This window comes from Rhincodon typus, chromosome 21, assembly GCF_021869965.1.
Source record: "Rhincodon typus isolate 14 chromosome 21, sRhiTyp1.1, whole genome shotgun sequence".
Classification (NCBI taxonomy): domain Eukaryota; kingdom Metazoa; phylum Chordata; class Chondrichthyes; order Orectolobiformes; family Rhincodontidae; genus Rhincodon; species Rhincodon typus.
The window spans coordinates 26,874,592-26,888,117 of NC_063352.1; the positions used below are offsets into that span (position 1 = coordinate 26,874,592).

Here is a 13,526-nt window from a genome sequence, read left to right on the forward strand (position 1 = left end):
AGTTTTGTTCTTTCACATAATGTGGCATTTTGCTGGCTGGACCAGATTTTTTTTGCCATCCCAAATTGCTCTTGGAAAGGTGGTGGTGAGTTGCTACATCCATGTGGTGTGGGTACACAGAATGTTTTCGGGACCCAGCTGATACTGACTAATCTCTAAGAGCCAATAAATCAAACAATACTGGATTAAAGATGTTCCAGTCTGTGTATTAAATTGACCTGAGTGGCTCTGTGGGCTGTCTGCTTGTTGGTTTTTTTTTTTTTTGCAAAATTGCCTCAGACTGAGCGGCAGCCAGACAGGTTAGAGAAACAACCTAACCAGTATCCTAAGAGATCTTTAATGAGCAAAGGAAACTGAAGTTGATCTTGCATAATCCTAACCTGCCCTACCCATTTTGTGCAGTAAACATTACCTTAACCTGCTGTACCCTCAGTAAGGATCAAAAAACCATGTTAACCTGCCCCATCCTTGGTACGGACCAAACTGTCACCTGCCTTACCTTCAGGATGTAAGAAATAGGGGTAGAGTGGGCCATTAGTCCTCTCAAGCCTGCTGTGCCTCTCAGGAAGATTATTGGTTGTCTAATATGGACTTATCTTCACTTTGCTGCCTCTCTCTCCCATAATTTTCAACTCCCTTGTCAACCAACGATCTAACTAAGCCTTGGAAAATACTCGCTGGGGAGAGGATTCCAAATATTAACAGCATTGAAATAAGAAATTATATTATCTTTCTTCTGTCTTAAATAGGTGAGCCCTTGTTTTGAAACTGTGCTCCCTAGTTTTAGACTGCCCCATGAGAAGAAACATTATTTCAGCTTCTACCTTGCAATGTTCCTGTAGTGTTAGAAGTTTCAAAAAGATGTCTCATTCTTCAAAACTATAATGCATTCAGACCAACTTGCACAGTTTCTCCTCATGGCTAATTTCTGGTCTAAAGGAACTGTGTCAAGTGAATCTTCTCTGAACTGCCTCCAAAGCAATAGTGTCCCTGCTTAAATAAAGTGACCAAAACTGAGCAGCAAGGAGTGGTAATGACCTAGTGGTATTAGCCCTAGACTATTAACCCAGAGAGACCGATGATGTTTTGAGGAACTGAGTTAGAATCTTGCCATGGCAGATCATGCAAATTGAATTTAATAAAAATCTGGAATTGAGAGTCAACTGATGACTATGATACTATTGTTGGCAAAACCGATCTGGGCTAATGTGCTTTGGGAAAGGAAACTGCCATCCTTACCTAGTGTGGCCCATGTGACTCCAGACTCTCAGCAATGTGATTGATTTTTAACTGTCTCTTGGGGATGGGCAATAAATGTTGCCCTGACCAGCAATACCCACATCCCATTTTTTTTAAACACTTACATTGATTAAATACCTTTGATAAAATGTCAAAGGACAGTTAAGAGTGGAACAATTAAAATCAAGCCATTCCTCAGCCTACCTTAGATGAATACAGTTCTCTTGGAGAGTTATGGGATTGGCAGAGATTATAAAGATGGGCTGAACAATGCAATTGAGATCTGTAAATAAAGATAAGATTTCTTTTAATTTAATGCTTTACTTGACCAGAAGACAGTTTAGGTCAGCAAGGACAAGGTGATAGCTGAACAGACTTGGTGCAATTAAGGACACAAACAGCAGAAATTTTGGTGAATTTAAGTTTTTGCGAGGGTAGAACATAGGAGGCCAACCAAAAGTATGCAGGAATTGTTGAGTCTAGAGGTAATGAAGGTGTGAATAAGGGTTTCAGGGGTCAAAAACTCTTAAGGTTGCAAACAAGTTTATTTAATCTCAGACACGAGCGGGGAGAGGAATTGGGGGTAGGGAGCAAATAAAACAGAGTGAGGAAAGAATGTGAAAATGTTTGAAAGTCCCACGTGGGGATATCCAAACCCAGGCTAGTTTGCCGCTCAGACAAACATACACCAAGGTAAGCCCTCAGCTCAAATAGATGCGTACCCATGTAAATTCACAACTCAGACAAATATACACCTCAGCCAAGCCTGTGTACTGGTAAATTTGCACAGAATATACCAGTGTCTGCAAAAGAATAGAGGAATGTGTTATTTCCCCCCCTTGAGTTTGTTTTGTTGCCATTCATTGAGCTCTTGATTTGGGACCAGCTCCATTTTATCACCTTTGCCCACTTCCCTTAATACCTCTGGATAGCAAAATTGTATCTATCTCAGTTTTAAAATTAGCAATTAATTTAGTATTGACTTCTGGGTGTAGAAGAGAGTTTTGCTACCACCTTTAATGTGAGGAGTATTTCCTAACTTAATTTCTGAAAGTCTGGCTCCAAGTTTATTTTTCTATACCACCAGTCCTAGAGTCTCAAACTTGCTAATCAGTTTCTCCCAATCTAGCTTCTTGCTCCCATTAATGTGTTTAAAACTAATATGATCAACTTTTAATTTCTATGTTTGAGTTTCTATGTCCCCAATATTTAATAGGAGGAAATTTCTGCCTGTACTTTACTGGATGTCAGTTATGCAATTTGACAAATTGGAAACAATACAGGAATCAACAAAGTGCTGGCAACTTAGAGCTGGACATCGTCAGCATTAGTGAGTAACCTGTTTTCTGAAGATGCTGCCAAAAGAGAACATGTAGGCAAGAGAGAGGGGGGTCAATAGTAGATTTTTGAGGGTCACCAGAGGCAATCGTGTGGAAGTGGAAGGATGCAAGTAACTCACAATGGCTATTAATAGTGACGAAAAGAAGCAGGTGAGTCCCAGAAACACTAATGTCCGCTTGAGAGAGTAGACAGGGTTTCTATTTAAAATCTCATCTGTAAGATAGCATCTCTGTCAATGTCAGTCTGGATTATAGCTCCAGAGCCTCTAAAGTGGGGTGCACAAGCACCCGATTTAAGGCATTTAATTTAATTCTATTTTATTTAAGGCTCTCAGGCAAGGATGCTCCCAACTGAACAGTAACTTTGGAAGTCGTACACCCAATCCATGCCTTCAGGAGCCTGGGGGACACTGAGATGCTTGAGAAGCTTTGAGAACGTGGAGGGATTGGGGTGGCAGTCGCAGCTCGAATCCCCACCCTTTCCTTCCGTTGCTCAGAAACCAACCTACTGGTTGGGGGTATCGGCTGTGATTGGTGGAAGGTGCTGTCATTCAGCGCAGTCACCAAGCAGCCGGCAGGGTGCATTTAAACCGTTCTTTCCCGGCATTCAGCCGGGCCTCGGGTTCTATTTAAATATAATTGGCCAATCAGGAGCGGCGCACGGCTTGCTAACTGTCGACGCTCCAGATTTGAATCAGAGCCCCCGAGCATCTGGCCTGGGACGGACACGGTTTGTAGCGACTTTAGTCTGCAGCCACCCAATTTTTACCAGACCCGGAGAAGACTCCACTCAACTTCGATTTGGCACTTTGTTCTCCCCTTTCCCCCTGTCTGCATTGTGAACCGGTCAAATAATGACCACGGTGGCCGGTAAACCGTCCGCCAAGCCGGGGTCTGTGGCCCCGCCGGTCGTCGCTCCGGTGGCCAAGGAGATCCCCGACATCCTGGTGAACCCCAAGACCATGAAGAGATACGTGCGGGGCCGCTTCTTGGGCAAAGGGGGGTTCGCCAAGTGTTACGAGATTTCCGACATGGACACCAACGAGGTGTTCGCTGGGAAGATCGTGCCCAAGACGCTGCTGATGAAGCCGCACCAGAGGGAGAAGATGTCCATGGAGATCTCCATCCACAAGAGCCTCAATCACGCCAACGTGGTGGGTTTCCACGGCTTTTTCGAGGACGATGACTTCGTCTACGTTGTCCTGGAGCTATGCAGGCGGAGGGTGAGTGTCTCGGGTTGAGGGGTGGGGGAGAATTGACAAGGCGTTGGAGCTGCCGGCACCGGTTTATACTGACCGCCGCTTTCCCCCCGGGATCGACGGTTGTAAACGGAGAAGGGAGAGCTGCGGGACAAAGGATCCCGGTGAATGGAGCGTTCTCCCATTGGAACCAACTGTAACAATTTGGGGCTGGGGGAGGGGCTCACCCACAAGTGACACCGATCAGAGGGGGACTAGACACTGTCAGACTGGGTGCAGCAGCTCAGGGCCCTGAACTTGGACCAGGGCGATGCTCAGCCTGCCCGCTGCTGTCTTTTTTTTGTTAAAATGGGGTTTGCATTTAAAATTGCGGCAGCTCGGAGCCGGTTGGCTGGCGGGTGCCTCGTATTAAAGAAGGCGGAGCCTCGGCATTGCAAGCCAGAAGGAGCAGCTCCTGGTTCGTTCTCTTCCCATCCCCACTCCGTGTTTAATTCGGTAAATGGTTCGGTTAAAGCCACAATTGCTACCTTCATTCTAACTAGTGATTCTCCTCTCCTCTGTTAGCTGGGACTGCCCTGTGTTACTGATCGGCTGCGGCCAATAATTCAATACTTTTTTTTATTTTTGTTTTTAAAGTGAACTAGTTCTCTTTTAATACCGAACACAAGTTAAATGTCTCATTTAGTCTTTACTAGAATTGCACAAGAGGCGGAAGGCTGTCACTGAGCCCGAGGCCCGGTATTACCTGAAGCAAGTCATCCTGGGCGGCCAATATCTGCACGATAACAACGTTATTCATCGAGATCTCAAGCTTGGCAACCTTTTCCTCAATGATGATATGGAAGTGAAAATAGGTAAAGCATTGCAGCCGGTTGTCGGTACTCTTTAGCCTGTTCATGAAGCCAACAGTCACTTAGAGTCATAGAGCTGTACAGCAGACCCTTCGGTACAACCCGGCCATGCCAACCAGATATCCTAAATTAGTCTAATCCCATTTGCCAGCATTTGGCAATATCTCTCTAAATCCTTCCTATTCATACACACAACCGGATGCCTTTGAAATGCTGTAATTGTTACAGCCTCCACTACTACTCATGGCGGCTCATTCCATACGCACATCACCCTCTGGGTGAAAAAGTTGCCCCGTAGGTCCCTTTTAAATCTTTCCCCTCTCACCATAAACCTATGCCTTCTAGTTTTGGACTCCTATACCTTGGGAAAAAGACCTTGGCTATTCCCCTTATCTGCGCCCCTCATGATTTTATAAATCTCTATAAGGTCATCCCTCAGCTTCCAACGGTCCAGGGTGGGGGATAAAAACTCCAGTCCATTCAGCCTCTCCCTCTAGCTCAAACCCTCTGACCCCAGCAACATTCTTGTAAATCTTTTCTGAACCCGTTCAAGTTTAACAATCCCTTTCCTATAGCAGGGAGACCAGTATTCCAATAGTCGCCTCACCGATATCCTGTACAGCCGCAGCATGACCTCCCAACTCCTATTCTCATTGCACTGACTGATGAAGGCAAGTGTACCAAACTCTGCCTTCGCTACTTGGTTTACCTGCAACTCCACCTTCAAGGAACTATGAGCCTCCAACCCAAGGTCTCTTTGTTTGGCAACACTCCCAAAAGGGCCTACCATTAAGTGTACAACTGTTCCTGCCCTGATTTGCCTTACTAGCGTGCAGCACCTCACATTTATTTATCTAAATTAAACTTCTACTGCCACTCCTCAGCTGATCTAATCGAGACACTTCTCTTTGTAAGAGAAATGCATCGTACGAAACTAGAATCCCTACAGTGTGGAAATGGGCCATTTGGCCCAACGAGTCCACACTGACCCTTCAAAAACCCCACCCAGAACCATTTGCCTACCCTAACCCTGTAACCCTGCATTTCCCATGGCCGAACCACCTAACCTGCACATCTTTGGACTGTGGGCGGAAACCAGAGCACGCAGAGGAAACTTGTGCAGACACGGGGAGAATGTGCAAACTCCATACAGACTGAAGGTGGCATTGAACCGAGGCCTCTGGTGCTGTGAGGAAGCAGAGCTAACCACTGAGCTACTGTGCTGCCCTGTGCATATTCATTTTAACAGAAGATGAATAAGGAAGTTAAGCAGTTAAACATTAGCTTAATTTTCTAGATTACTGTATTCAATTCTTGACTATAAAACTCAAGAGCTGGCCCTAACCTCCCTGGATTTGGTGGCGGTTTTGCACACAAGCGGTTCTAGAATAGGCATTCCTAATCCAGCAAAAGGGTCATCAGGGCTGTGGAAATTGCCAATAGCGTTTAAAGGAATGTCTGGGTGGGCAAGGTAAACCAGGGTGCATGAGTATGGCACAGACATGGAGGTGTTATTCCCCACTCGATGCGAATGAACCGGACAGTAGATGGTTTGGATCTGGAAGGTCCAGCTTGATAGCGTCAGTGGATTCTGATTTGGATTATGTCCTTTTTTTTTAATCCAAAAAAAATTTGGATGATTGTCTAAGAAAATAAGGCCTACGATGGAAAGGTGGGATAAGTTGAGTTGCTACATCTGGAAATTGGCACTTAGGTATCAGATCAAATAGCTCTGTGTTGTAACCAGTCTATGATTGAGAATAATCACTGGCCTGCGATGTGGATTGTTTTAAAGGTGACTTTGGTCTAGCCACAACTGTACAGTATGAAGGAGAACGCAAGAAGACCTTATGTGGGACCCCCAACTACATTGCCCCAGAAGTAATTGGCAAGAAAGGGCATAGTTTTGAAGTTGATGTTTGGTCTCTGGGCTGTATTATGTGAGTATTTCATCATCTGCTGTTGGGTCATTTTTAATTTTAAAAAATGTGTTGTACTTGTCACTTTTTTTAACTCCTTGTTTTCTCTACCACCACTTGAAGGTACACACTACTTGTGGGGAAACCTCCATTTGAAACATCCTGTCTGAAAGAGACATACCTGAGGATAAAGAAAAATGAATATAATATTCCCAAGGTGTGTGAATTTTGTTACTATTATAGAAAAATTGTTTCAAAAATATCTGCAACATGAAAGCTCTTGTGTAAAATAAGGTTTGATGCACACTAACCACCACTGGATGGGAATCTTGTTGTTTTCTTTGATTGTAACCCCTACTCTCAGGCATACCCTTTTTTAAGTGATAAATTGAAAGAAAAATGAGTAACTGGCCAGTTCAATGACTGTTTCAATAATGAGTATGGCACCTTTATGAAATTCTATGCACGTTGCGCAGATTTATAGGCAGATGGGATAGTATCTTCTCGAATTCTAAAGATCTGTCCAACATTTTTCACAACCACGCTGCCTTCTGCCTAAAAAGGAACAGTTCAATGTATGGCTTCTCTTTTTTTCAATATTCTTTATTTAACTAATTAGCACTGGCCTCACTGTATTGGTCCCTCTTCATGTCCAAGCATCTGCTTGTCTTTGAGCATGATGCATTTTAAGTGCTAAAGCATCTACAGTGATCTTAGAACGATAACCTGCAATTAACTTCAATGTATTGAAGGAAGCAGCTCCACAAATATCCTCATCCACACTGATGAGAGAGACAGATTTAGTCACCCAGACACTACTAAAAATATGCCACTGATTATTACATAAAGTGGATGAGGTGAACAGCATACACTTTGAAGAGAAAGCCACAGCAGGCAAGTGGGGGGCGCAGAAATGTGTATAGCATTTCAAATGTGAAGCGGTTGGTCTGGATGGATTTAATGGTCTGTTTCAGTTCTAAAAATTCCATATTGCTTTTGTAACTATTAACTGATCTAATCCCTTTTCTAGCACATTAATCCTGTGGCTGCCAACCTCATACAGAGGATGCTTCGGTCAGATCCAAGTGCACGGCCCAACATCCATGAGCTGTTGAATGATGAGTTCTTTACATCTGGCTACCTGCCTGTCCGTTTGCCCACAACTTGCTTGACTATGGCTCCCCGATTTTCTCTGGCTCCTGGTGGGATTGATTCCAGTATGAGACGGCCACTCACTGAACTCAACAAAGGTATCATATGTTGAACGTTGCTGGTCCTTGACTTTTGATGTGTATGTAGCGTTGCATGAATTAGGAATTTTTCTGTGTGTAGAAGAAGAAGGATATAAATGGATTGGACAGATAAATGCCAGTTAGAATTTAACCATGAAAAGTATAAGGTGATATACATTTGGAAGAAGTAACAAGATGAGGGAGTACTCGATGAATGAATGGCAGGGCACCAGGAAGCTCGGAGGAATAGAAAAATCTTGGTGTGCTTGTCCACAGATCCCTGAAGCCAGCAGGACAAGTCAATAGGGTAGTTAAGGCATACAGGACCCTTGCCTTTATCATTCATGGCATAGATTATAACAGCAGGAAGGTTACGTTGGAACTATACAGGACTTTGGTTAGGCCACAGCTGGAGTAATGTGTACACTTCTGGTCACCATTGTACAGGAAAGATGTGAGAGATTCACCAAGATGTTGCTTGTTGTGGAGCATCTTCTGTATGAAGAGTGGCTACATAAGCTTAAGTTATTTTTCTTCGGGGCGGAAATGCCTGAGAATGGACCTGATTGAAGTTGTTAGATTTAGGGACATGAACAGAGTGGATAGAAAGCCGCTGCTCCTCTTAATGTGTCAGTAACAAGGAGGCATCATTTGTTATGAAGAGAGGTTGAGTAGATTAGGATTATTTACATTAGAAAGACTGAGGTTGAGGGGGGAGCTGATTGAGTTCTACAAAATCATGAGAGGTTTAGACAGGATGGATAGCAAGAAGCTTTTTCCCAGAGTGGGGGACTCCATTACTAGGGGTCACTATTTCAAGGTGAGAGGGGAAAAGCTCTTTACGCAGAGGGTGGTGGGTGCCTGGAACGTGTTGCCAGTGGAGGTGGTAGAGGCGGGCACAATAGCGTCATTTAAGATGTATCTAGACAGATACATGAATGGGCAGGGAGCAGAGGGATTCAGATCCTTGGAAAATAGGCGACTGGTTTAGATAGAGGATCTGGATCAGTGCAGGCTCGGAGGGCCGAAGGGCCTGTTCCTGTGCTGTAATTTTCTTTGTTCTTATGGTGAAAAGCAAATTTAGAGGGGATTTGAGGAAAGTAGTTTTCACCCGGAGAGTAGTGGGAATCTGGGATGCACTGCCTGGGAGGGTCTTAAAAAGTATTTGGATGAACATTTGAAATGTCATAATGTTCAAACCTATGAGCCAAGTCCGGCTTTTTTTTCTGTTTGTGTAGAATTGGGCTGAAGGGCCTCTTCTGTGCTATATGATTCTAAGCCTGGTCTGTCAAGTCAGTAAGGCCATGGTTCTGCTTTCCTGCTGCCCCCAAATATCCCTTTGAAAACTGGTGGATGCACTGGTTGTGATTGTCCAAAGTTCCGTTTATGCTAGGATTGTCCAGGTGATGGACATTTTGGCAAATGTAACACTGTTCAGGAAACATGCTGTGGGGGGAGAGAGACGGAGCTGCAGCCAGCAATCACAACACTAACAGCTGGGATCTGTTAGTAATGAAGTCTTTGAAGATCAGTCAAAAAGTAAACTATATTTTTACGAAGAAAATCAGTGTTTTGAAATTGTAATTAACATGGTAAATACAGGATATAGTATCAATTATAATAACCTTTTATGATGCCTTAAATTTATTACAAGGTAAGTGTTCACAGATGGGGCAGTAGAAATATTTGGATTGGTTAATGTGCAGTAGGGATAAATAAATTACTTAAAGTTGACAGACTGACTATTACAGGAATCAATAAGTAGCTATTTACAATCTGTATTAATATTTTGGATGAAGGGACAGAAATGTATCTAAGCTTTCAGACCATCAGCACTAGAATGAAATGTAAGCTGTCAGAATGATAGGCTGTAAAGACTTTCACACGTGAAATGAGTGGGCAACAAGGGTAACAGAATAGATGGTGCAGAATTATGAATTGTAGCCAACTTGTAATGCTCTCAATTCCACCACCAGTGACCATGAAATAAGCCATCCACTGTTGTGCAAGATGTAAAAGTCCAAATGGAAGGAATCTGTAATGATACTGTTCCTTGGTATTGAAGTGAGCCTAGTGGTTAGCACTGATGCCTCAATCTGCCAGGGACCCCGGTTTGATTCCAGCCTCAGTCAATTGTCTATGTGGAGTTTGCACATTCTCTCCATGTCTGCATGGGTTTCCTCCTAGGTGTTTCGGTTTCCTCACAGTCTAAAGGTGTGCAGGTTAGACTGTTTGTGCTAAATTGCCCATAGTGTCCAGGGATGTGCAGGCTAGGTGGTCAGTCATGGGAAATGCAGGGTTACAGGAATAGGGTAGCAGGGTGGGTCTGCACGGGATGCTGTTTGGAGGGTCGGTGTGGACTCCATTGGCTGAATGGCCTGCTTCAACACTGTAGGGATTCTGATTACTGTCTGATGACTTTACTTTGTTCATGATGTCGCCACTGCAGCTTCCAGTTACTCTATCTGTAGGATGATATGTCGGGTGTTGATATTTGACTGAAACTTCTGCACAATGAATATTATAACTCTCTCTGACTGAAAAGGTATTGGGAACAATTGTGTTAATGCCACATTCTAAAATATACAAACTACATTTCACTATTTGATTCTTTGGTTCCATTCTATCATGGCTTGTGTTTTAAAAAGCTTTCTGGAGCAAGTTCCTTCACAGCCAAGCAACTCTGGTAGTTAATAGGACAGGGTCAAGACTTTGAGTCCCATGTTGGAATTTTTTTTTCGTGGCTTTATTTCTATTGAACCCACATACATACTAGAATGCACAAACGTTGTTTTGTTTAGAGAGGTTTTCTTAAGTGCAGCACTGTTTTATGTTACTGAATTAACAGTTTTGTTTTAAACTGCACGCTGGTGTCTCCACTACATTTTTCATAATTCAGCAACAAAGCAAAGCTGTACTTTGATTTTAAAAGCCTCAATGTTAAATAAACATGCTGAGATTGACACTACATTCACAGGTGATGAAAGTGCTCCATGCAACTATTGTAGCACAAATCAGCAGCCATTCAGGGAAAGCATCACCAGTATTTTGAAGATGCTATGACTTATAGATAGTCCATAGAGTAATTGTCTACTGTCCCAAGCTGTAGAATTGCATTCTGATTGCATCAGTGATCACATTGTAATCTTAAAAATGGGGTTTGAAAGTGCTAAAAAATCAAAGTTTGAGGACATATAAGTTTCTGCCTCTTGAATTCATCTGCAATTTACCAGCATCATAATTCTGATCTTATCAGGGCAGTCCATTGGTAATTCACTTCCCTTAATGGTTTGAGATTCTAAATCATGTCTTTGAGTTATTGATCCTTCTAATGTTAATCCAATAGATGTTCCAGCTGGTGACAGACCAGGCAAGTCAGAAGATGATGGAGTAGCAAGGTAAATACTGCCCTTCTGAATTTGTGTTTTGCCTTCTGAACTGATTGTTTCATGCAAGTCAAAGGAAGTTTAAATTATGACAAGAGATTCAGATTTTTTTTAAACAATTCTTTGGACCTGTTGTATTTCAATATTGTGATGGAAATATCAGGTTTTTTTTTTAAATTCACTCATAGAATGTGGGCATTGCTGTCTGGGCCAGCACTTCTTGCCTGTCCCTGGCTCTCTCAGTAAGGTGGTAGCAAGCTGCTGCTGGGAACCACTTCAGTCTATGGACTATAGTAGACCTGCAGTGGTGTATTTCCAGAGTTTTGCCATTCTTTCACTGGAATTGGGTCAATGTGTTTCTAAGTCAAGATGGTGAGTGACTTGGAGAAGAAATAGTGGGTGATGGTGTTCTCCAGTTTCTACTGCTCTTGACCTTCTGGGTGGAAGTGGTCATAGATTTGGATGGTGCTGTCTAAGAATCTTTGAATTTCTACAGTGCATATCTCAAGGTGGCACACAGCTGCTACTGCGCATTGGTGATAGTTGGTGTTTTGGGGTGTCAGTCAAACAGACTACATTGTTCTGGGTGGTGTCGAGCTTCTTGTGTTGTTGGAAGTGCACTCATCCAGGCATATGGGGAGTTTGTCATCAGGCTCCTGTCTTGCAGATGGTGGACAGGCTTTGAGGGTACAATGAGTTGCTCACTGCAGGATTCCTAGCCAATGTATTTACATTTGCTATTTCAGTTCCATTTCTGGTCAATGGAATCCCTCAATGATGATAGTTGGGAATTCAGTGGTGATGCCAAGGGGTGATGGTTAGACCATCTCTTATTGAAGGTCGTCATTGCATGGTATGATTGATACTTGCCCTCTTATCAGCCTAAGTTCACTGCCAACCTAACCAATGGACTTGCTCCTATACCACTCATGCTACAGATATCCTGCTCAAATATAGGAAGGGAATTGAATGAAGGCTTAAAATGGTGCTTCCAGATAACAACATGCAATACTTTACAAATATCCTGAACTGCGGGTCACAGCTACTGTACTAGTCTAATCAAACCACAAGATCTGATCAAGAAAATCCCTGTTTTATATGGTGACATATTGCTTATTGTGACTTGGATTAAATAGCAAACAGCTGTGCACTGTGATTGCTTTATCTTCAAGCTTTGTTTGTTTATTGTGCAAGATGTTGAGAACCTCTCCCTAATTGTCCTTGAACTGATTTTCAGCGTTGTTTAACAGTCAATCACGTGTCTGAGAGACGAGAGTCACATGTCAGCCAGACTGAGTGAGAGATGAAGGCAGATTTCCTTCCCTAAACGATATCAGTGAACCAGATGGACTTTTTATAACAGTTGTTAGTAATGGTGACTGTGTTAAACTGAAGAGTAGCTTTAAATTCCAGAACATTAGTTTTTAACTAAACTAATTTATTTTCTACAGGGATGTAGGGGAATGCAATGATTTCTACCTCTCGGATCTATTGCAACAGTTAAGTAGTGTAGTAGCAGCAAGGCCAGCTGACAAAGCAGTCATCAGACAAGGTATGGAAACTGCCTTCTAGGGGTAGCTCCTGAAAATTGTTTTATTTTCTAATGCAATTTGGGCCACCTTTTGACCTGGAGTAATGGAGAAAGATTACAGTCTGAACAATTAATCTCACATTTAAATGGCAAATGGAACAGTGTGGGATGATGTCATTTTGTTAAATTTTTTTGTACGTTTCTGAAAAATACTGCCTATTAGTTTAATAAATTACTTAAATTGCTAAATCCATTCAACTAATCACTGTCCTTTTGTGGATGAGTAATCATAATATAAGCAGGAGGTCTTGTCTTGCAGTTATTAGTGTCACTGCCTCTGAGCTGGTAGCTCCATTCCTGTCCAGCTCTAGGACTTGATGGTCCTGCAAGCTCTCTTCATAATTGATTGTATTTCCCCACACTGTCAACTTGTAAAGCTTGCCAATGCGCCTCAGACAGGTGGTATAGGCATAAAATTCCCCGGTCAGCAACAATTTGTGGTGTGGTACCCCTCAAACTGACTTCTCCTGACCTGTTTCAGGAGAAAAGTAGCTAAGGAAATGGGCAAGTGCTTTATCTGCCTCCAGAGCTATTGGGGGAACAAAATAATGAATTGTTCTCTGTTATTGAAAAAGCTTCTTTTGAAGAAAAACACACAACTTTATTTAAAGAGTTGAGGTAACTTCAATGTGTTGACCCTACCACTAGAAGAACCTTTTTAATTTCCCCCTCCCCATCTTTGTTTGTCTGAGTTTTCTCAATTAAACTTGTATGTATGTGGGATTTACCAATTTTTCTCTTTCTCCACCACCAAACCCCCCCCCCCACT

At 42.8% G+C, this 13,526-nt stretch overlaps 1 protein-coding gene across 1 annotated transcript in view; it reads left to right on the forward strand.

Annotated features, from left to right (window-relative positions):
* Positions 1-3,207: 3,207 nt before the first annotated feature.
* Positions 3,208-13,526, forward strand: part of plk1 (polo-like kinase 1 (Drosophila)) — a 13,129-nt gene continuing 2,810 nt past the window's right edge. The window contains exons 1-7 of the mRNA XM_020509667.2: positions 3,208-3,802; positions 4,464-4,632; positions 6,425-6,569; positions 6,672-6,765; positions 7,579-7,798; positions 11,127-11,178; positions 12,618-12,718. Coding sequence (XP_020365256.1) covers positions 3,434-3,802; positions 4,464-4,632; positions 6,425-6,569; positions 6,672-6,765; positions 7,579-7,798; positions 11,127-11,178; positions 12,618-12,718 — 1,150 coding nt within the window. The 5' untranslated portion in view covers positions 3,208-3,433. The remainder of the gene's footprint in view (positions 3,803-4,463; positions 4,633-6,424; positions 6,570-6,671; positions 6,766-7,578; positions 7,799-11,126; positions 11,179-12,617; positions 12,719-13,526) is intronic.